Source organism: Ananas comosus, linkage group 17 (assembly GCF_001540865.1).
Source record: "Ananas comosus cultivar F153 linkage group 17, ASM154086v1, whole genome shotgun sequence".
Classification (NCBI taxonomy): domain Eukaryota; kingdom Viridiplantae; phylum Streptophyta; class Magnoliopsida; order Poales; family Bromeliaceae; genus Ananas; species Ananas comosus.
The window spans coordinates 1,882,972-1,906,866 of record NC_033637.1 but is presented as its reverse complement, the minus strand read 5'-3'; the positions used below and the strand labels follow the sequence as shown (position 1 = coordinate 1,906,866).

The window sequence follows — 23,895 nt, the reverse complement described above, 5'->3', positions numbered from 1 at the left end:
TTCTACGACAAGAACGTAACTTTAAAAATTGAAATTTCTAAATGAGAAATAGCCTTTTTTTTTTCTTTTTTTCTTTTTTTATTTTTTGGCCTTTTGGCTTTTTCGATTTTTCGCCTTTCTCGAGGTCCTGCTGCCTCACCCATGTAGCTTAATTCATCGTCTGATTGAATGAAGCGGGTAGCGTGCTACCTATTTCTCAAAAAAAAATTGAAATTTCTATTTAATTTTGAAGCTTATATTATTAGTCTGTGTCTCATATACTCATTTTAACTATTTGCTACAGTAGAAAATCGAAGTCCTTCTGTTCGCAGAATTCTCCACTTGAAGTGAATGCAACTTGGAGTTAGCGCAAATATGGCTAGGTTAAGTTAATTAACGCCTTAAACCCACACGGGGGACTATTTGGATGTCACTAATTTTCTTGTAAACCGGTAAAAACTTAAAAAGATCAAATTAAGTGCTAGCTTTAAGAAATTAAATAAAATGGGTTTAGACATTATCTGAAACGCTTGAGAACAAATTGATTAATTAATTACTAATTTGTCGAAAAAAAAAATGTAGGCTAGCCAAAAAACCAACCAGTGACCCTACAAACTAAATGAAGAGTTGATTCCATGCTTTTCAGTGTATATAATCTCTTATTAGAAATGCGATTATTTTCTATTTCCAATACTAAAACCATAGAATATTCAGAATATATATTATAGGTGAATATAATTAATTGAATAACATATTTTAATGTGGAACAAACTCTAAATTGATTTAGATGGCCGTTGAGTATGTTGCTTTAGATAGTGTTAGGGTCAGGTGCATGTTGGGAATAGATAGGGAGGTGTATTTATGGTTCAACTCGAGATTGTTACTTGTTGCTTTCAAAGGTGTTTTCACGTCCAATAATTTACAAGCTTAGGGGTTTTCCTTTTTGATCTTAAGGAAATTAATAACCATGTTAGGAAACTAGTTAATTCAAGGCTTTACACGGAACCCTTCTAATTAAGGGCTCCCGCATTTGGTGAAAGCTACTTCAAACCTTTCCCACCTCATTCCATTATGTAGTTGTATATATATATATATATATATATTTGCATGTGGGGAGGATAAGTATGAACTGTTAATTGTTTAGCTTCTAATGGACTACATAACTAATTTGTTTGTAGTTGTAAAATAGGAATGGCGCCAACGTAAATTAAGATGTTATTTGTTTGTGTGTCATACATCGGGATAAAATTAATAACAGACCATTTTGGTTTAAGATTAGTCGGATTAATTAGTGTTAAAGCTAATGAATTCACCTCCTTTTCAACCATGAGATTGTGGACTCCATTAGCAGTGCTTAATGACTGCAGCTTTTAGAGTCGTTAATATAATTTAACGAAATAATTCGAAGAAGATAACGAAGGAAAAACAAAGTTGGGTTATTAATTTCAAAATGATCTCCAAACTTTTTCACCGGACACGATATAATAATACCTCTTTCATGGGTCTCAACAACGGTAGTTTGAATACGGATTCAGATCCAGGGCACACGAGAGAAGAAACTTTTCGAGTACTTATGAGCACTTGATGATGCCCATCCAACATTAATAAGATCTCATGCGGAGCTAATGCGATTCAAACGACTCTTTCGAGCCCGATGCACGCTATGATGTGAGAGGCCTATTACGGCTACTAGTCCCGTAGGGTAACGAGGACCTAACTCGTACAAAGTTTAAGAAAACCAAAAGAGCCACACGAATGAATAGTTCCTGTACTATCCCAACAGTATTTTAAATAAGTTAGTCATGTACACTTGACATAAGCTATTTGCATGCATTATACTTTAGTTTCTGATCACTCTTTGTTAGATGAGCCTCGAAATTTGATCATCAAGGTTGATTTTGCGCTCCTGATTTGCCAACAGATTTGAGGTGTGACAAAATATTATGAAAAAAAAAATTATGAATGCAAAATGAATGCTTGCCCGATAATGAAGATAACCATTAAGAATCTTCTTCCATTTTTTTTAACCCTAGAGGCGGTATAGAGACTTGGACTGTAAAAACATTGTATTTCCTTTTTTATAGTAAAGCTTTCTCTTCTTTCGCTCGTAATTTTTTTAATTATTTTTCCTACAAAAGGCTTTTTCACGTAAATTCTTCTGATCTCTTTTTTACTACCTTTTGTTCTATTTTACTTTCGCCATTTTTCATTTTTTTTTTGTTGCGCTCGTCGTAACAGTTTTATTTACAATGACTATGTCATGCCTTTTCTTTCGAAATGCCTTGCTTATTTTGTCACAGAACTCTGACTAATTAATGTTAGCGCGTAGCGCAGGATCGAACTGTGATACATGTCAAAGTTCAGAATCATAATATTCGAGCGAAAAGGTATATGGGCTGTCACGATACTGAGATTGTACGTGCATGGACTAGATTGTTTAATTAACCAAACCAGGAATTAGTTGGCATTGTCCTAACTCGAACAACATACTACCTTAATTGAAATCCCATACAATATATAGAGTGTACTTTTGAACGACCTTTTTAAGATTTGGTCAGGAGAAGGCGTATATACGAGCATTTTTCCTAGTGGGGGGGGTTTGATCCACCATCAAACTTTTAAAGGAGAAATAAATGTGGGAGGTTGTAGTGCATTGTTCCATAACTAGGTCACATTCCTCATTTGGGACGTGCTTTGGGTATTGCTTGTGGGCATTCCTCATTCCTAACAAAATTTCAACCGCGAGTTTTTCAATGCGGGCGCGAGTCGTGGAAATATACTTACAATTTGACCGCTCACATCTGCCCTTCTCATTGAAGAGTTCGATCCATGGTCACAATAAAATGCTCTTCTCTCGTTACTGCTGATGTGCTAGTTGAATTATACTGCACAAGTCAATTTTCCGTATGGCACATGCACTAACCTTGGTGTTCTTTGTATTATTAATTAATTTGAGCCGATTGATTTGCAAAATTTATATGGAGTTTGGGTTGCCCTACTTAATTTCCTCGCGATCCCTCACCTAATCTCTATTTATAACTAGAGGCTTAAAAAACCATGCCTACACTGCCTGTAGATGACGCAGAAACTATATATGAATTAGAGAAGAGAAAAAAGTGGAAAGGTACTTAATTAAACCAGAGAGTTTGTTGGTTTTGATGCACATATAGTGATGCGAGAATAGATATAAAAGCCCACCACAAATCATACTTTGCACGAATAGTTAAATTTTACTTCCATTGATATGTATCGTAAGGAATAATTATTGTTATAATTAGTCCTTAAATGTTTAATAAGCCTTTTTCTCAACTTGAATCTTACGATTGTATATGTGTTAAATAAGTTTATAAATGATTATTATAATTAGTCCTTAAATATTTAATAAGCCTTTTTCTTCTCAACTTGAATCTTACGATTGTGTGTTGAATAAGTTTATAAATCAAACCCATTTGTTACAGATTGGTATTTTAGTATCCAAAGTTTGGGTACTTTTAACATGTAGGTGGTCCTCGCATTATAGTTTAATTCATCTTGCAACTTCCTTGTGTCTGCAGCTAAAAATTAATGGATTTAACAAGTACAATCAATAAATCACAGACACATAATTAGAAATTTAGATTTTTTTAGAAATATTTTAAAATTTAGAAATTGAGATGTCCAAGAAAATTATAAGTAATTCGATCCGCTGACTATTTTAACCAGTACATTTTTGTTATACAAGGGCCAGGCTCTCGATTCTGATAAAAATGAATAAGCCAAAAAAAAAAGCTCTAACTATTGCAGAACTTTGATCCGGCCTTTTCTGGGAAAAAAAAGAAGTAAAAGATAATTAGTTCAATGTTATGCCAATTTTGAAGTGTAACACAAAAAATAATGTAATAGAGATATTACCATGATATTGTACTAAATAATAAAATACCCACCCAACTTGGTGTTTAATTGTCTAACCAACGTCAAAATTTTCACGCCACTCGTGCATCTGCCCGATTAGCCGCCCATGCATACGTACGTGCCCTATTCTATCATTGAATCTGGCGTTTCTCTTTCATATATATATATATATATATATATATATATATATAAAGAGAGAGAGAGAGAGAAATAGGCTACTATATTATTAATAGTATCAAGCACTTGATGCTATTAGATTTTCTACCATTGAATGAATTAGAGATGTGCAATTAGAATGATAGTGGTCCTCTAGAGTTGAGTGAGTTGTTGGTTGAATAATATTATCTAACGGTTAAAAGGGTAGATCTAACGGCGAAAAACTTTATAGCACTAAGCGCTTGGTACTATCGATAGTATAATAGCTCTCTCTTTCTCTCTCTCTCTCTCTATATATAATATAGGAGTTGAGCTCCTGTTATTTTAAAAGCACAGAAGTTCAACATGCTTGCGATTTTTTATCCCTCAAATCGTCTCAATATTCATGTAACACTAGTAAATAAAACTTAATGGGACACACTATTAATAATACGATCTGATAGATAAAAAATCGCAAGCACAAATAATTTGATGCTTTTAAAGGCATATATAGGAGTTTAACTCTATAAAGAGATAATATTTTTCATACTAAAAAAATAGTATTATTATGTAATTTTTAGTCCCAAGATGTCAAGGATTTAGTGGTGATAGCTGAAGCAATATTCATCCTAAAACTAAAAAATTAATAGTAAATATTATTTATTTATAATATATTAATAGTATATATATATATATATATATATATATATATATATATATATATATNATATATATATATGAAGATATATGAAGGTTGTTGGATATTTATTGGTGTCCTACATCTAGAGCATGCCACCTTGGATTATAATAAAAGATATATAGTTGTGGGTGTGCTGTACTTTGATGGTCTACACTGTTTTCTTGTTACTCCCTCCTCTCTTAGGCATTGGCTCTTCGTCCCTTTCACTTCCTAGTACAATCTTGGGTCACTTATGAAGCAAAATTTGACCCCACCTTTTGTCGTTTCCCGCCAATCATATATACCTTCGTGGAGAAACTACTGCATTGATGTGGTCTACATTATTACACATTAATCGGTTATTCTGATGGATCTACCGTTCATCTCATCTTTTTCATTTCGACCTTTAATAAAATAAAATTTTAGAATTATTTAAATTTGCAGGATGTGTAAAGTATAGCCGAATAGATCAAATGGGTAACCCATAGTTCGTGCGATGGACTAGTTCCGTGCAATAATTTTCTGCGCACATGCGTGGAGATTCCGCACCCCCCACCTTTCTATTTCGGAAAATTTCTCAGCTTCATTTTGGTTAAAACCCAAGTTGGATTTGCCAACTTCTCAAAATTTTCTATTATTTTTTGTATAATTGGTTGTTAGTGTCCATGTTTTACCGAGTACAAAACCTTACAACACACTTCATTGATTTTAAGGTTTTTAGGCGGTTTTTTAGAATAATTCCATGCATGGTTTTCTACTGTGGCTATATATGTTACATAATTGTGCTTGCCTATGCTATAAGTAAAGATTTTTTGTATAATAAGTTAGGTCATTTTATATAACATTAGATGAGTGTTATCAACTAGATTAGGTACCACGAAATTATTTGATTAATAGTGGCCGTTGAGAAAGGTATATCATATCACACAAGGTGATGAGATGACCAAAAAGTAATAGTTAACGGATGTGGCTCGACGTCGTTACCGGTTTTTTATTTTCTCTCTCTCTCTCTCTTTTTTTTCCCCTTTTTCTCCCCTTGTGATTTGATGAACAAGTTCTATTGGTGAAACTACTTTGACTAAAAAAAATGTGTTTATTAGTTGGTTTCATCAGTTGCAACCATGCACGAAACAATTAATATTACTTTCCATGGTGGGGTCCCAACCCTTGAGGTCGTTTATTGGATAATGGTAAAATAAACATGTTTCGTTTAGGGGTTAATTGCATCATTAATTAGTTTCCTTTATTTACCCCGTTTTTTGTTTTTGTTTCCAACTTTTCTTTTCCCCCTATCTTTCAATTCACTTTATACTGTTAATTAGAAACATCACTAATTCTAACGGAATATTTAGCACGGTAATTAATTATATATATATATATACGTACTCTTCAATTCAGATAATAACTTCAACCCACATCGATCCTTAATTCAACAAAGTACTCCCAAATATACTTTTTTGTTTAACAAGATGATAAATTCTGTGTAAAATCTGCACTGCAGTACTGATTNACCAACGACACGAGGATTATCGTGTCATCACGATGAGAGAGAGAGAGAGAGAGAGAGAGAGAGAGAGAGAGGACAGAGAATATGTGTAGAGGCTCGGGTGATATTTTTAGAGTGTTTTTCATCACTATATCATGATTTTAAAAAATAGTCTCTATAATTAGGACGTCATTTATCATTTTTTAAAAGATAGTTTTAAAGTAGACTAAACTTATGAAGATATGGCAATTTGAACTTTTGCTATATGTAGTTAATTTTCAACAATTAAAACTTAGGAAAGCTAGTGATCCATTTAATATAGCTTTTTAATATTTTAAATAAAAAATCTATGAAGTTTATGCGATTTGGTTCAGATTGCCTCGGCTAGCAATTAAGCTTTCAGGATAGTAACTTTTGCCGAATCCTCATACTTCTAGAGGCACGAAAATTATCATGTGTTCTAGATGATATATATATATCTCAGGTCGATATTGCAATAGCTATCATAGTTTGTGAACTACGTTGTTTCAAAAGATGGCAATTTAATTAAAGAAACTGGTAAAAAACGGTAATCTAATATGATAAGTTGGTTGGTACGTGGGTAAGTTGGAATCCCCTGGTGATAGTAGGATTAACATCTAGCGAAGTAGGTTCCCGGCTTTTGAATTATCGTGGTTATTGAACCACGATAATTATTATAAGATCGGATCAAGATATATACCTCAGGCTGATGTTACAATAGCTATCGTGGTTTGTGAACTACGATAGTCCAAAAGACAGCAATCTAGTTAAAAAAACTGGTAAAAGTAGGCAATCTAGTATGATAAGTCGATTGGTAGGCACAGCAGTTCTTATACTCTTAATTTTCTAACCATCCATCAATATTGATGAGGGTTAGGATGAGAGAAAAGAGAAATTGAAGAAATATTTAAAAAGCAGAGAAATTGAAACATCCAATTTCTCCTTAATTTCTGTTCACTTTCACCCCAACCATCCATAAAAATTGATAGATGGTTAAGAAGTCAAGAGCACAATGGTTGCTGTGCTCCTAATAGCACAGTAACGCTACTCTCTCTCTCTCTCTCTCTCTCTCTCTCTCTATATATATATATATAACAGCTAAATATAAAAATCTCACAAAAAGTAGTGATATAGTACTAAAATTTTTTATCAGAGATATTAATCCTGCAGTAAATAGTAAAAAATTTTCTATCAAAATTTCATCTGATTTGAATACTTCTATACCGTTAAACTTGAAAACGATATACATCAATTAAAAGTTGTTAATTTTGAATCCTTTCGATCACTAGGTAAATTATATCGAAAAATTATAAAATTTATTTTTTAGATACTTCAAATACGCTAAACCAAGTCTAACGGAGCCGATCGTTAATTCGAAAGTCCTATCATTGAAAACGGCTTAGGAGTATGAAGATCTCCGTGCTTTTAATAGTACACAAGATCTACTATATATATATAGAGTCCAGCTATAACGTTATCGATAGTATCAAACACTTGATGCAACAAAGTTTTCTACCGTTAAATTAATTTCTTTGACCATTTTTTGCCATTAGATTATACTATTCAACCAACCATGCACCCATTCAACCTTAGGGGACCACTATCATCCTAATTGTAGATCGCTTCATCCAAGGGCCGAAAACTTAATAGCACCAATAACTTGGTGCTATTAATAATATTCTAGCCTAGTTCTATATATGGAGTCCGACTACAATGTTATCGATAGCACCAAACACTTGATGCTATCAGGTTTTCTGTCGTTAGATCAATTTTTTTGACCATTTTCATCCGTTAGATCATACTATTCAGCTAACCATCCACTCAACCCTAGAAAACTACTATCATTCTAACCATAGATTGCTTCATCTAAGGGCCAAAAACTTAATAGCACCAATAACTTTGTGCTATTAATAGTATTCTAGCCTAGTTTTATATACAGAGTTCGGCTACAATTAATGTTAAGTGTGCTTGTAAATTATTTTTCATAATAGAACATCTGATTTGACAATCACATTCGTTAAGTATGATTTACACTATTATAACTATTTAGAAATTAAATTTTATAATTTTTTGACATTATTTATCAAATGATCAAAAGGTCTAAAAAATGACTATTTTAATAGCCGATATGGCATGTTTGTAAATTTAATGATGTAGAATAATTTAAATTATATGAAACTTTTAATAGAAAATTCTACTTAGTATCGAGAGCGAAAGGCATACTTTTGATTTGAAATTTGAGTCTTTTATTATTATTTTTATGAGATTTTTGTTTTCAATTGTTTATTTTGAGGCTAGCCATTCATTAGGCGAATGAAGTCAAAAATTTATGAAATTTAATTTTTAAATAGTTCTAATAGTGTAGATCATAGCTAACGTAGCCGATCGTCGAATCAGATGTCTCATCATTGAAATCAACTTGCAAGTAAGAAAGCCTCCGTACTTTCGAAAGCGCAGGAGCCTAGCTCTCTCTCTCTCTCTATATATATAAGCTGATTAACTAATAAAATGCTCATGTTTCCAAAGTTTCGCTAACTAATATCTAATATTTATGATTAATTTTTGGCAATTTAACATGATTTAGTTAAATTGATCAAGTTTGAGTTACTGTTCAATTTAAATTTTTATGAGTTGTCAACCACGTGGAGGCTTTAAAAACTTAACCATTTTTACCCAAAATTCGTGCCACATATATCTATATATGTGTCCTTAAGCTTATCAATGTATACCTACCTTTCTATATAGTAACAATTTAATTTTCCGCGTGGTGGTCCAACTGCACATCTAAAACCGTTTGCCAGTTTAAATAAATGTCTAAGAGAAGGTTTGCAAAAATCTAGAAATAGCAGTACCAAATGCCCCTTTTTATCGGTTGACACCCTTCAACTTTTCAAAATATTTCGTCATCATTAGCGTGTGTGTGTGTGTGTGTGTGTGTGTGTGTATATACTGTACATACATATATATTCTTGCACGCACATGCAAACACATACAACTGTATATACATAGAAAGAGAGAGAGAGAGAGAGAGAGAGAGAGAGACTAATCATTTTTATCTTTTTGCTAAATACCAAAAAGAGTTAATTACATACTTGGATCATCGATGAAGGATTGTTTTTGGTCGTCCACTTAGTATTTTCAGTCGAAAAAGGACTTGAGTAAATCCTAGTTGTCCTTGAATGAGGGGTTGCACTGGCTACAACTACTTTTTGGTTGTAAACTTGGTATTCCTCTACGTATACAAACTTTTGTTTTCAAATTACACACATTAAACAAACACACACACACACACACACACACACACACACACACACACATATATATATATAGAGAGAGAGAGAGAGAGAGAGAGAGAGAGAGAGAGAGAGAGGTGTGTGTGTGTGTGAGAGAGAGAGAGAGAGAGAGAGAGAGAGGAATATTGTTAAGGAAGTTGAGAGAATAAGAATAAAAAAGTAAAGAAATGTAACTAAGGATGGATGTATAGGTGGAGTGTGATTGGAAAGGTGAAGAGGGCAATGGCCAAACACGCAAGTTGGTGGGATGCTACATGGAAACATATTAATAGCAGTCATGTTGTCGTGTGAAACTAACAAAAGAGACTTCCCATCCAAACCCTAAAACGCCTAAACCAACCCAACCCAACCCCTCCTCTTATTATTTCCTTCGTATTACTTATCCTCTCCATCCCCCCCGGCGCCCCTCTCTCCCATTTCTCACCCTCCTCCTCTTCCTCCTCCAACCCTAATTAGTTGTTCTCCACCCCTCCCTTTTCGTTTTTTGACTTTTTTTTTTAGTTAAGGATAATATAGCTAGCTAGCTAGCTGGATTAATTCGAAGGAGCTTAATCAATTCTATTTGTAAGGGTTGTGATGGGATCTTTGTCGATGGCGAATGGCTCCGACGACTCCAGGTCGTGCCCTCGAGGCCATTGGAGGCCCGGCGAAGACGAGAAGCTCCGCCAGCTCGTCGAGCAGTACGGGCCCCAGAACTGGAACTCCATTGCTGAGAAGCTCCAAGGAAGATCAGGTGCATATTAGTACTAAAATTTAAGATTATATCAAAATTAATATATCTCTATATAATTATCTTTCCTAAAGGAACATGCATATATATATATATATACATATTTGGGTTGTCTCCAAATTAAGATGCTAATGATCAATGGAATATTTATGATCAATACAATTATTTTGCCATGCATCTTTTAATCTGTTTTTCTTTTTCGCGCTCTCTCTCTTTATTTCTTTTTTCCTTTTTTCTATGTATGATTCAATTGTTGGGTTTCTAGCTAATTAGGGTTTTCATATATTTCCTTTTGCAGGAAAGAGCTGTAGGTTAAGGTGGTTTAACCAACTTGACCCGAGGATAAACAAAAGGCCGTTCACAGAAGAAGAGGAAGAGAGGCTCCTCGCGGCTCATCGGGTTCACGGGAACAAATGGGCTTTGATTGCGCGGCTCTTCCCTGGTCGGACCGACAATGCTGTGAAGAACCACTGGCATGTAATCATGGCTCGGCGGCACCGAGAGCGGTCCAGGCTGTTCAGTAAGAGACCGCATTCGGATCAGTTTCTTACTAGCTCGGATACCGCCATGAGCGGCCTTTTTGCCTTGAGCTCCGCTAGCGATAAGAGAAATTTCACGGATAGCTCACAACCATTTCACTTTGATTTTGGGAGCTCTTCGAAGGATCGACCGGCTTTCGGTGTATTGCCTTCGAACTCATCGTTTTACTGGGCCTTCTCCAGATCAAATGTGCCCTCGACACCTCAAGTATTTGGTGCCAACGGCGATGTTTATAGCCATAAATATAACTGCAGCATCCTAGAGAGTTCAGATTACTATGATCGGTCTCTACGTGCGAATTATGATCCGATAAGCAAGAACTTTGGTGCAAATGGGATCAGATTCTCCTCTTCAAGGGAGCGAATTACCGGAAACGAGGCTTCAGATTCGCATGAATTGCTAACCCTAGGGAATAATTCAAGTTCTTTGAACCTTAGAACTAATAATGATCACAAGGATGAGAGTGATGAATCCGTAAAACAAAAGGATGTTCCCTTCATCGACTTCCTTGGGGTCGGAATTACTTCATGAATCAAGAATCTTTTCGACGTAGCTTAGCTTGTGGAATTTAAGAGAAAACAAAGTTTCTCACAGTTTTTGGTTAGCACTGCTCTTGGAGCTATGTATGTGTTATTTGAATAAGATGCTAACACATGCTAGGATCTATTGAAGTAAGTAGTCTTTTTTTTTTTTTACAAAAATTTTCCTCTCTTCTGTGTTTTTTAAGCTTTGGTTCTTTTTCTATTGTGAATTACCGAAAAATAAAGCCCTCATCTTAGGTTTGCACACAAGTACTGATGAATCTTCGATCTATTTACTATTTTTTTTAGTTCGATATGAACATATTTTGGTATATACTAATTAATTAATAATGTTTTTCTCATTTTTTATTTGCACGGGTATAGGAAATAACAAAGGAGAAGTTTATTATTTTCTTGCTAGCTAGCCTTTTGCATATGCATATATGCATATATATGAATGAAAAATTAATAGAATTTTTTTAAATTTTCCTAGAGTAAATAATGATACGTTTATCTACATTTCTATTTATGTACTTTTAAAAATATTTTTCATATATTTATATACATAGATGGTCAAAATTTTATGTAGAAATAGAAGGGAAAAAAATAGTATTTCTTCTTCTTATGATATCTTGTTGCTTTCCTCTTTGCATTTGATTAATAATATTTAGGTAACAAGAAAAATATGACAATGGTTTTCTTATATATGTTCTAATGAAAGAAAATTGCTTGTACATGGAGCTATAAATAGCTTAAGTGAAATAACAAAAGAATTATTCCATTTAGGTCTTCTTAACTTGTATTTATTTGAGTAAGAAAGGAGTACTAGGTCAAGAAATATGTATGTTGAGTGTCAAGCCAAAATATCAATGTTTTCTCACGAGTTTTATTCAGGTTATCTCTATGATTTGTACATTACGTATTCAAAGCATGATGTGCTTGTTTTCATCATTTAACGGCTGCTGTGTGAAATCGTGTTGCGAGTAAGAGTTTACATGCATTGGATATGCACCAATAATGCAAGAACGTCACAAATCGTTTTCGTCACTTCGATAAGTAATCTAACTTAGGTAAAAGTATGCTCTAATATTCCAATATGTAGTTGCACAAAGTCTCAATGTATGTTCGTGACATGATTCTCAGCTGTATGGTATACGAAACATGCATGAAAGCTTGCATGTCAATATTCTAGGAAAAGAAGAGTAATTAACAAGATTTTTTGTGGCAGGAAAATTAAGAACTTATTTTATAACTGTCGTTGATCGATATTTCTTTTAAAATCTTCGATCTTTTATAGTGCTATAACAAGATTCAAAAAATCCTATTTCGTTGGGCACGAAACAGCAAAGATCATCACTAAAGAGAAAAGAAAATGAAACACAAATAATAATTTATCTATGGTCATGGATGAAAATGAATCAGCAAGCCTTAATTTTTACAATAATATTTAAAAGTGAAGTACCTTTATTGGATAATAAGAAATAGTTAAACGCAACAAATAAAACTATATAACAGTATTAAGCATTTCCTAAATACTGTGTATATATTTAAGAAATATCTTTTTCTAATAGGAAATTAAATAGTGAGACCTTATACCAAAGTTTGCTGTATCAATGTTTGCTGGTGCATATCAATTAAGCTAATTAATTAACTAGCTTTGGCAATTGATTAAATCAAATCCAACTTTTTATTATTTTGAAGATGCCTTTTCTTTCATTTAACTTAAATAAGGTTTAGATTATTTGTCAAACACCTATATGCTACTAATCCTACACTCAAAAATTTTCATTTATAAGAAGAGACTTTTAAATGGGGGCAACACTCCACCAAAACAACTTAGAAGAACATAATTGTGCCGTCATAATGTAATTATCCAAAATATCGATCTGAATAACATGCACAAATTTATATTATAAAATGACTTAAGCGAAGATCAAATTCAAAACCTACTAAAATGGAGGAAGTTTTGAGCTAGATTAATTTGATACCATATTATTTAAAAAATCGATCGATTTTATATTAAATAACATGGAACTAGTCTTATATAACACACATCCATTTTCTTTTTTTTTTCTCCCTAGTATCTCAAAATTAGAGGATTCATAGCTAAAAACATTTTTAATTTCTGGAATTTCTTCGGCTCGATTTGAGTTTACAAAAATATTATTTGAGAAGTGAAAGGTAAGCAGAAATAAATTATTTCAATATGAATCTTCCCAAAAGAAATAAATAAATAAGTAAAAAACGAAATAAATAAATAAGTAAATAAATAAATCGCTTTTAATTGCTTTAATAGAAGCAATCGTAAAGTTGAAATCCTCGATCACCGTCCGTTCGGTTTCTAATTAACGTGGCAAAATGGGGCACGCATCTCGAAGCAAATCGGAAGGTCACAACCGCCTTATACTGTAGCCGTTAAACGTGCCGTTCCCATCGCTGAGAAATTATTACCCGCACCCGGTGCATCCGCATGCTTTATACACCACATCCGATTTTTTAATTATCAAAGAAACTTTTATAATTGATAAAAATACGAGCTACACCATCAAAAGGGAATACGTATGGCAATGACAAGATTAACAAATCTATTAGAAATGTGATAAAAATTTATTATTTAATTTGTAAGAAATTAAGATAAAAAATTTACATAATTTAAATATTAACTTTTTTTTAGTAGTATACAAAATTTTATTAACTGTACACTCTAAAAGAGAGATGTATATTTTACATCTTAATTTTATAATTTAAAATTTTATTTGAATTCTTTTAGAAAAATGAGAAGACGCTCGTTTTTTAAAATATACAAGCGACATTTCTTATTAAAAAATATATATTTAATGCATAGTATTTTTTTTAAAAAAAATTAAATAATACTAACGGCACCCTTCAAGGCGGAGTATTTATATATATTTTACATCCTCTTCATTCAAGAATCACCATTATTTATTTACCATATTATTTTTTCTACTGGAATATATTTATATTTTTGTAAATTTTAAAATGGAGAGTATATATTTCAAAGCCAGAGGATCTAAGGGCCCCACATTCCCTCCAATCTCACCACCCAATTGGATGCTGTGGGCCCAACAAGCACATTTAACATCCAATAGGCGCGAGGCAACCTCACCTTATCCACACTCCAACCACAACCCCCTCCTTCAATACTCTCTTCATCATCTCCTCCTCCTCCCCTGCAATATCTCTCATCAAACTCTCCATTATCTCCTCTTCTCACTTAAAAAACTCAACTCAGACACCTCTCTCTTTCTCACCTGCAACAGTAAGGAGATGGCTACGATGAACTCAAGTGTGTTGGCTTGCAACTACGCGATCTCCGCTGCATCAGAGCCGAGCTTGAAGCTTACGCCCGCGGCTTCGACCGCTGCAGCTTCGTCTTCTTATCCGAGACAGCTGGTGATTAAGGCCCAGCAATCTCAGGCTGGAGAAGATAAGAAAGGCGAGGGGCGTAGGGCCGCGCTTCTTGGCCTCGCTGCTGCGGCTTTTACCGCAGTTTCAGCTACTCCGCACGCCAAAGCCAGTGTCTTCGATGAGTATCTCGAGAAGAGCAAGGCTAACAAGGTCTGCTCTCGATATTTCGCGCTCTTCGCCAAGTATCTGTGGCTTCTAACCGTAAAATTGATTCCGGTTTAGAAAGCGACGGTTGTGGCTGTTTTCTTTTTAGAGGTAACACACGCATTCTCTGCAGGAGCTGAACGACAAGAAGAGGCTGGCTACGAGCGGCGCGAACTTCGCTCGTGCGTACACCGTTGAATTTGGCACGTGCCAGTTCCCGCAGAACTTCACCGGATGCCACGATTTGGCTAAAAAAAAGGTTCAAATATAGCCTTCTCATTTTTGATGAAAATTATACATATCCATGTTAAATTTCTTCCCTGTCTAACTTTCTTTTTTGCCGCCAAAATGTCTGTCGCTTTGTCGGCTCAAATTCATATTCAAAAAGAAACACTAAAGAGTACTTTAAATATGTACATTCTTGATTTAACTAAAAGTACTATCTCTTTTTTGTTTTGGCCTGTTATAGAAAGTTCCATTCATCTCTGACGACTTGGAGATCGAGTGCGAAGGGAAGGATAAGTTCAAGTGCGGATCGAACGTCTTCTGGAAATGGTGATTTAATCCTTCTTATTTATGTAATTTACTAGTCCAAAGCTCAAACTTTTTCGCTTCAATTGATCTTCGTATTTTCTGTCTCCTCCCTCTTTCCTGGATTTGTATGTAACCTTTTCTCTTCTCTTCTTCGTTGTACCGTGATCGCTAGTAAAATGAGTTGTTGTATAAGTTGGGTCTCCAAATAATCTGAGCTAATTAATCCTTCTTGGATTATGCTTGAATGCTTTTTCTCGTGAATCCGCGATGTTCGAAATCAACGTAGTCTCTGCTCTCCTATTTAATCAAATGAAAGGTTGGTTCGGCATCATTCTTGCAAATTGGACATGAGAATCAGAAAAACATGAACCAATAATCTCATGTTCTGTAACATGACTATACAGAGTATTTGTTTGCGTATTATTGTAGACAAAAAGTAAAATCGAGCCTATGGAGTGCTAAAGCTCTTGTTAACCCTCTGAATACCATTAGCTATATTTTAAAAATCCGAATACCACTCAAGGTCAAAGTGTTCTGCTAGCTAGTTCTTAAGAAAAGATCACTTACAGCTGATAACCTCTTAAAGAGAGGGTGGATAGGAGATACAGCCTGTGTGTTGTGTAGGGCTCACGACAAGTCAGTAGACCATTTGTTCACTCAATGCGTCTTTATCAAGTACATCATGGTGATGGATCTCGAGGATGTTCAGGCATGGGAGTTGGGTGCTGATGTATATGTATTTGGGATAGGTGGAAGGGAGGGTCTGGTGTGCGAATTAGGAGTAATAGACTTTCCGAATTGGTCACATGCTGGTGGACCATTTGGAAGGCCAATAACAACTTTATCTTTCGTAACCTACAGCTTGACCCTGTAATAGCCGTTCAAAGGCTCAAGATGCTGCTTTCTTCGTGGAAAGATCTCCTATGATCGATTTTTTTTTTTTCCCCTAGTCTCTTGTGTTGTTGTTTTTCTTGAGACCCTGTTTGCCTCGCCCATGTAATCTAATTCATCCATTCAATGAATGAAGTAGATAGCGTGCTATCTATTCTCTCAAAAATATTTTAAGAATCCATGGAGATACCACCCAATACTATTCTAGCTAGAACTGCGCTATACAATCCATTCTTTCCTTTCTAGTGATTTGGATAACTTTGTTTGGGTAATCCATCTTTGTTAAGTAGACTCTCACCATCCTGCACAGAATCACCAAAAAACAAAAAAAAAAAAAAAAAACCATTTGCAGTGATCTTATGGCCTCACCGTGAAAATTATCGCATCAAAATAACTGGATTTTACCGACTGTCCTTAGAGCAAGTGGCAAGGGATTTGATAGTTGATAATCGAGGTTTTAAGTTTGAATCCTAATTAATTCACATTTCAAACTAAATTTATTTTTAAAAGAAATAAACGAAGCGAATAATATGCTACCTTTCTCTCAAAAAAAAAAAACTGGATTTTTCGTCCCCAAACACAACAATGTTTCCTTGGATGCTAGATATCCCTGGAAACACCTGCCGTTTGCAGTAGCATAAGTTCCGTAGTTTCGATGATCGTAAGACACAGGATGATTTCTTGCTTGATTTAGTAAACGATAAAAAATGAACATATCAAGGAGATTACATGCGGTAAAATTACCTGAGTCTCTCTCCACTTTTAGTCTTTTGTTCAGTACCAACGTCAAGAACAGAAGATCCAGCCTTCGACTTGAGAGAGATTGGGCCCATCTGTGGCCTAACAATTCCACGTCTGGATAAATCCCCATATTTTAGCTTGGCTAGCGTGAGAAGAAGAAGAGTCCACAAAAGAAACAGGGAGATACTTCACTAAAACCATCACCAGTTGTGCATCTCTTTAGTGATCACATGAAGCTGTTGAGAAAGAGCTCATTAATTAAATCATGACTAAGTATATATGGAACCTCTAAGATCACATAATTAAATGTGCATGTGTAATAATGGTACAAATGTATGGAGCTTATCCGAACTATTTGAAACTAGTCCCCTTCAACCCGAGAATATCCAGTATCCATCCCTCGCCGTTCTCCCCCGTTGCCACAACCAGAAACCTCATGGTGTGCTCACTCACTTTGTTCGTGACCGTATTGCGAGCCACAACGCTCCAAGGGCAACCCCATTCATCGTGCGAGGCCGATTCAACTATGGCGCGACACTGAGGGCTAAGCTTGAAATGCGAGGCATAGTTATCCTAGTACTCACTAGAGAAATCCTTCGAGACGAATGTCGGTGCGGAATCGGGTAACGGCATGTACAGCAATTCACAGAATTGCTTCAACAAGTGGAGTTGTTTCAATACCATAAGTTTTACGTAGAACACTGATCTAAGATTACAAATCACTTAACATGTATAAATTACATTTTTTTCTGCAAAGAAAATATTCAACAACATTAAATATTTACTAATATACTAATAATTATTAAACACACTGTCGGAGGATCAAACTCCAAAATTAAAATATTGGGAAAACAAGTTTTTGTTTAAACCATCAAATCATAACAACATTTTTAGATTTTCCTTGAACGAAGCACACTTATTTCCCCAAACTAATAACTATCTTAAAGCAGGAACGAGGTACCATATATATTTATATCTATATATATATATATATATAGAATTATGCTGGAATACTATTAATAGTAAAACGCTCTTTTTGCTACCAAATTTTTAACCCTTGGATGAAAAATTGTAGGGTCAGGATGATATTAGTCGGTTAGAGTTGAGTGGTCCCCCTAGGGTTGAGTGGTCCCCACTGGGTTATAATATTTAATCCAATGGTTAGAAATAATAAAAAGAGTTGATCTAAAGGCTAAAAAACTGGTAGCAACAATGAAATTTTGCTACTAATAGTAGCCCAGTCCAACTCTATATATATATATATATATATATATATATATATTTACTATCATAGTCATAATATATATATATATATATATATATATATATATGTGTGTATACCAACGCGGCAACACCATATGTATATTTTTATTTTTTCTATTTTTCGTTCCCAATATTCGCGACCATACGACGACGATGAGCAGCGCGTGTTGCTCGTCCCCCAAATCGTCGTCTCTTCTCCTCCGCCACCACCCCGCCGCTAAATTCCGACCTCTCCTCTTCTGCATCCAAATCCAATCCTCACAAAACCCTAGCCCTGCTTCATTGAAGAGGACGACGAGGAGGAGAAGCCTCCTCGTCCTCTCGCTTCCTCTCTCCACCCTCCTCCTCCTCCCCCCAAATCCCACCACCTCCTCTTCCTCCTCCTCCTCCGCCGCCGCCGCCGCCGCAGCGTTCGACCCCCTCACCGAAGCCGAGCGCTCGGCGAGCGCCGTCCTCGACCGCCGCGTCGCCGACGCCGTCCGCCTCCTCGACCTCGCCCGCGATCTCCAGGCCCAGGGCGACTTCCCCCGAGCCCTGCTCTACTTCACCCAAGTACACTCCCCCCTCCCTCCCTCTTCTTAAAGATCACATTTTTATCGTGAAAATCGATTTTTTTTAAACCTCTTTTCAGGGCATCAAGAGATTACCAGGATCTAAAAATTGTGTCCTGCGGTAAAAAGAGCATCTTTTCGTCTCTCTGTAGATGAAGATCACATTTGTAGTGTAAAAACCCAATCTTTTTCGTCGTTTTTAGGTCGTCAGAAGTTAGTAGGATGTCAAAATTGAATTCCGGTGGTAGAAGTCGGATGATAAAGATCAAATTTTACTGTAAAAATCAAAACTTTTTATTTCTTTAGGTCGTCCCTAGAATGTAAAAATTGGATGTTGTAGTGAAAAATCTTTTTGTTTTTTACCCTCTGTATAGGTGGTAAAAGATTACAAGGACTTGGCACTCTCGGAATATGCTAGAGTAGGGAGAGCACTAGTGTTATATGAAATTGGCGACAGAGATGAGGCCATTGCGGAGATGGAGGATGTTTCCGTTTCTCTGAAGGGCTACCCAGGTTCAAATTCCTTTCACTTTAGAAAATTGTTAAGAATTTTTATGTTTTTCAGTGGTTTTCTGTAAACTTATTATGGCAATTTTGTTGCAGAGATACATGCGGCTCTCGCTGCGGCATTGTATGCGGATAAGCATGCTCCATTACTAGCCGAGAACCAATTCGCAATTGCCACTCTGTTGGATCCGCACTACACTGATCTCTCTTATGTTAAAGAGACTAAGCATTGGCCTCCAAGCTTGGTCAGTTCACTGCAACACTTCATCACCCTATCTTGAGGATTCAAAGCAGAGTGTACATACATATATCTCCATTTACTTCCTTTGCATTCATATATATATATGTAGTAGTGATTATCGTGGTAAAGATGTGGAATGAGAATGCCAAGTATCAGTAGAATTCAGTTCTAGTGAATTCGTTCGAAGTTTTCGTGTTCCATTTCATACTGCATTCTCAGAACAATACTTTAGATTGCGCATAACGGAGAATTTGCAACTTATATTTGTTCCATACACACACTGCATATAGTGTATTTGTATTTTTCTCATCCTATTGAAGCTTTTCATCTGCTCTTAATGAGGAAATTTGTGCGAATAATCTAATGTCATGGTAAGCGGCTCTACTACTGTAATGATATGTCTTTGTGATCTCTTATAGTGTCAAAATTTTCAGTGTAATCGTTCTCTATGACTTGATTGAGGGTCTGTTTGGCTGCGCTTTTGCTTTGGTTGTGGATCCTCGCAAAAGTGGAAATCTCAGCACAATTAGAAATATTGATCTGAGGACTCATCCGGAATCATCCGGAATCGCTTTTGCATGGAGTTTTTCGAATTTCTCTGAGCCAAGAGCTCATCCCGGCCAAGTATGCCCTTAATGCAGGTTTCAATTCATGCCATGCCAGGCCCCCTGGCTGAATTTTGATGTCACATGAGCAGTTTTCAGAATCGAATATGGAATCTTCTAGATCCCTCTCCAAAAATGCCTACCAATTTTATTTTTTTTTTTTTGGCAATTAATTGGTGACTTTTGGTTTAAATGCTACTTGTAAGTAACATTTTCTTAAATATTTGCTATTTGACTAATTATGCGAGTGAAAGAAAACTCCAAAAAAAAAAAAAAAAACTCCCAATATGTTCGTGCGTGCTATGTAGAAGGACCCACGTGTTAGATGTATGCCCTAGAAGCCAACCAGGCCGACACATGTATTCTTTCTAGGACATAAATTTGTATTTGACTTTAAATTTTATGAATAACTTTGGGTTTTTTATATTTCCATTCATGTTGTGTATGTGTCCATGAATCGTCCAAGGAATTAATAAGATGATGACATATATTCTCAAGAGTTGAGAATTTGAGACATGTGTCATTGGTGGTTAATTCCTAAATGCTCCCGATCAATGGATCATCACGGGGACGGTGATTGATCCGGTGAGATTGGTGCATAGGTCGCTTTCCTTTTGGGTAGACGGGTCTCGAGTCGACAGTGTGGGGACACTGAAGCGAATATGCAGGTGGTTGTTAGAGAACAAGGGTACCGAGCGTGACCAACGCGAGAAGTCACTTGGATGTCTACTCACTCGTCAGTGACTTACTCAATTGTTGCAGTAGTGTGACTGGTCCTTTGACCTGCGGTGCCTCGGCTATTCACAATGAGGTTACTGTAGTTTGACTGTACATACACTTGGTCCCTAGCCATTCGGGTCCTTGCGGTGCATGTTGGCTGCAGTAGGTTCATTGTAGGAATAGGGTGCGCACTCAGATGGAATCTAATCTCCCTGGTAGATAGGGGTGTTAGTCCTATGTGATTTATGAGACCGAGTTTAGAAGACCTTGGCCAGGGCAGAATAAATAGGCGAAAAGGGGTTTCCGATATTAGAAACTGAGATCGAATAATTTAACATATGAAAGACGATGGGGTTGACGAGCTATTCCATACCTCGCGTCTAGTCGGGACTCATGATAGAAGGATTGTATCACACGGTAACTGCACCAAGAGGTTCAGTATTCCATCTCTACTGGAATGCCACTACATGCTGCTAGCGCGTCACTGTGGATTGTGGGACTCATGAGATATCTAGATGATCGATACTATTTTCATTGGGCTGAGTTGGATTGTTCGATCCACTGAAAGGAGTTTCAGTGATATTTGATTAGTGATCAAAAATATATTCACTACCAGATAGAATAGAACCTATGGGTCACACACATAAGATGTTGTGATTGATCGATAGCTAGATTGCGGATTATTAATTCGGAGGACCTAATTGTCAATATGTTGATAATTGAATAATTTGTAATTGTTACAAATTAGTGGTATTAAAGTGTAATGTTACTAAGAGAGGACTACTAATAGTTAGTAAATTATAAGAGGAGTTATGTGCAAATGTTGCATTATTAATTTGATAAGATCAAATTAATATAAATTCAAGTCGATATCAAATTAGGATTTGACGATCTAACCAATTAAGGAAAAGATAAATTTAAATCTAGATTTATATTATCCTTAATTGTCATTATATTATTAGAATAGGATTATATATCCTATATATAAATATACGGGAGTTTTGAGAAAACAGAACCGTCATCTATCCTCTCTTCTCTCTTCCATCTTCTCAGCAACAAAAGACGTCCTTTTGCAAGGGAGCTAGCACCCCGGTGAGGACATCGATCAAATCAAGAACCTCGTGTGGATACCTATAGAGGCCGGACGCGTGTGCGGCTTCAAGAGAACCCGATTCCACGATCATCAAATTGAGGGAAGGATTTATCCGCGAAAAAGGTAATGATTCGATCTTACTTTTCTCCTTTAATCTTAAAGAACATGAGGGATCCTAATTGCGTGGTTTTGAGATTAGATCTCGAGAGTTTTAAAATCAAATTTGTTTGATTTCTTTTTCCGCTGCGTTTTTACCGTACGCGATTTTCTAACAGTGGTATCAGAGCCATCCTCATGTTTTTAAGATTAAAATTATGATTTTGGGTATTCTAAACCGTTTTTCGCCGATCGAACGATTTATAGATCGTTGTTTGGATGATTCGTAAAATCAAATTGATCGAACAATTTAATCCACGGTTTCTCGTTTTCAAAAAAAAAAAAAAAAAAAAAAAAGGTTACTGTAGCAATTACTGTAGCATCCGTACGGACGCTACTGTAGCGTCCGTATGGACGTCAAAAAATTTTTTTTGCTTTTTTTTAAAATTTTTTTTTTTTTTTCTAAATTGATTAGATCAATTCAATTTTTAAATAAAAGAAAAAGAAAAATCTAATTTGATTAGATCAAATCTTGATGAGATCAAGTTGTTATTTTTGACGATTAAATTTTTGATCAAGATTATAAACGATTAATTAGATTAATTGTTTTAGTGATTAGTCACTATTATTTTTCGAATTATCGATTAACGGTTAATTAAAATACCCAAAATTTTTTATTTATATGTGATGTATGAGATACATATCGGTGATGATCATGGATAGCGACCTATTTATATTTCGACATGTGATGTATGATGTGTATGCAGAATCCTGTAATTTTAAATTTGTTTAAATTAAGGACTTTGTATTAGAGATGGCTATTTTTGTGCCTGCGTGCACAAGCCGATTTATTTGGAGACCTGCATGTCTCAATAGGTTAGAGATAAAAGTTATCAAATGTAATTAAATTTTATTTCATTTTTATTATTGGGTTGTATAATGTATGGTTGCACGTCATTGGTTGATCGGTTGCAAGCCTAAAAGTTCGCAAGGCCCGGATAGTGACGAATACTTGATGGCGGTCGGATCAAGGTGTTGATAAGGATCGGATCAAGTTGAAGCTTCAGATCGAATCAAGAAGTTGAAGACAATCAAACCAATGACGTGTGTGTGCTTGTAATTATGACCCGAAGACCCCGATTCCGACTCAGTGGCTCGAGTTCGAATCCACTTCTAAGATCCATGATCATCACCAGTTTAATTATGCTTGTTTGCGCGGATTGATTTTTTATTTTATTTGCATTAGATGTAAATAAATAAAATATTTTTTGAGACCTAAATATTAACCTCCTCATAAATATTAAGTCGAGCGGTCTTCCGCCGTTGTAGAAGTGCGGGCGCTTTTATGGTGTTGATTGGCACGGCTGGTTACAGTGGTCAGTTGCATCGGGAATTCGCAACCACTCTATTAGCATGAGATGCTGCGGAGTAAAGATGGGGTTGGGCCCAATAACTGTCAGGTGAGGGACCCAATGACGGCTTTGCTTACGCGTTTGAACGGTGGGTCTGACTTAACTAAGGAATGAGGCCAATAACTGTCAGGTGAGGCCTACAGGACTTAGAGACCGATCACTGCAATTTGCTTGAGAAGCATTGGACAAGAGTTGTCCACTCATCGGTTTGCATATCACCAATAACTGTTAGGTGAGGTGGTACATTAAATTGGTGGGACCGCAGTACCCACTTGAAACCTCTTGTCGTGTTGGGTTTTCGTTTCTCTACCCGAGGAGTGTAAGAGACTCGAGAAAATAGTGGGAGGTTAAATTTGTTTTTAAAATCCCTAAAACAATTTTTCAAAACAAATA

At 35.7% G+C, this 23,895-nt stretch overlaps 3 protein-coding genes and 1 pseudogene across 5 annotated transcripts; 3 read left to right on the top strand and 1 right to left on the bottom strand.

Annotated features, from left to right (window-relative positions):
• On the top strand, positions 9,835 to 11,545 carry LOC109723283 (transcriptional activator Myb-like). The gene is made up of 2 exons (XM_020251606.1): positions 9,835 to 10,217; positions 10,513 to 11,545. The coding sequence occupies exons 1-2, from the start codon at positions 10,061 to 10,063 to the stop codon at positions 11,283 to 11,285; spliced, it is 930 nt and encodes a 309-aa protein (XP_020107195.1). The 5' UTR covers positions 9,835 to 10,060; the 3' UTR covers positions 11,286 to 11,545.
• Positions 14,447 to 15,627, top strand: LOC109723605 (photosystem I reaction center subunit N, chloroplastic). Its single transcript, XM_020252043.1, has 3 exons — positions 14,447 to 14,854; positions 14,982 to 15,107; positions 15,318 to 15,627. Exons 1-3 carry the CDS (start codon positions 14,564 to 14,566, stop codon positions 15,405 to 15,407), a joined length of 507 nt encoding a protein of 168 aa, XP_020107632.1. The 5' UTR covers positions 14,447 to 14,563; the 3' UTR covers positions 15,408 to 15,627.
• On the bottom strand, positions 16,460 to 17,581 carry LOC109723318 (annotated as a pseudogene).
• LOC109722725 lies at positions 18,361 to 19,945 on the top strand. 3 transcript variants are annotated; one of them, XR_002219534.1, is made up of 5 exons: positions 18,361 to 18,829; positions 18,909 to 18,949; positions 19,032 to 19,105; positions 19,203 to 19,341; positions 19,432 to 19,573. XR_002219534.1 is itself a non-coding variant. In XM_020250841.1 (3 exons), the coding sequence occupies exons 1-3, from the start codon at positions 18,431 to 18,433 to the stop codon at positions 19,614 to 19,616; spliced, it is 723 nt and encodes a 240-aa protein (XP_020106430.1). In that variant the 5' UTR covers positions 18,361 to 18,430; the 3' UTR covers positions 19,617 to 19,945. The 3 variants fall into 3 exon arrangements, 2 of the variants coding, with proteins under 2 accessions (XP_020106430.1, XP_020106431.1); XM_020250841.1 differs by lacking the exons at positions 18,909 to 18,949; positions 19,032 to 19,105 and having other exon boundaries at positions 19,432 to 19,945; XM_020250842.1 differs by lacking the exons at positions 19,032 to 19,105; positions 19,432 to 19,573.

Excerpts from the sequence above, each read along its gene's own strand:
- LOC109722725 (XM_020250841.1), top strand. The coding sequence starts at position 18,431 with ATGAGCAGCGCGTGTTGCTCGTCCCCCAAATCGTCGTCTCTTCTCCTC. Across the intron at positions 18,830-19,202 it reads CCCTGCTCTACTTCACCCAA|GTGGTAAAAGATTACAAGGA; the intron begins GTACACTCCCCC and ends CCCTCTGTATAG. Across the intron at positions 19,342-19,431 it reads TTCTCTGAAGGGCTACCCAG|AGATACATGCGGCTCTCGCT; the intron begins GTTCAAATTCCT and ends ATTTTGTTGCAG.
- LOC109723283 (XM_020251606.1), top strand. The coding sequence starts at position 10,061 with ATGGGATCTTTGTCGATGGCGAATGGCTCCGACGACTCCAGGTCGTGC. Across the intron at positions 10,218-10,512 it reads GAAGCTCCAAGGAAGATCAG|GAAAGAGCTGTAGGTTAAGG; the intron begins GTGCATATTAGT and ends TTCCTTTTGCAG.
- LOC109723605 (XM_020252043.1), top strand. The coding sequence starts at position 14,564 with ATGGCTACGATGAACTCAAGTGTGTTGGCTTGCAACTACGCGATCTCC. Across the intron at positions 14,855-14,981 it reads AGAAGAGCAAGGCTAACAAG|GAGCTGAACGACAAGAAGAG; the intron begins GTCTGCTCTCGA and ends CATTCTCTGCAG. Across the intron at positions 15,108-15,317 it reads ACGATTTGGCTAAAAAAAAG|AAAGTTCCATTCATCTCTGA; the intron begins GTTCAAATATAG and ends GGCCTGTTATAG.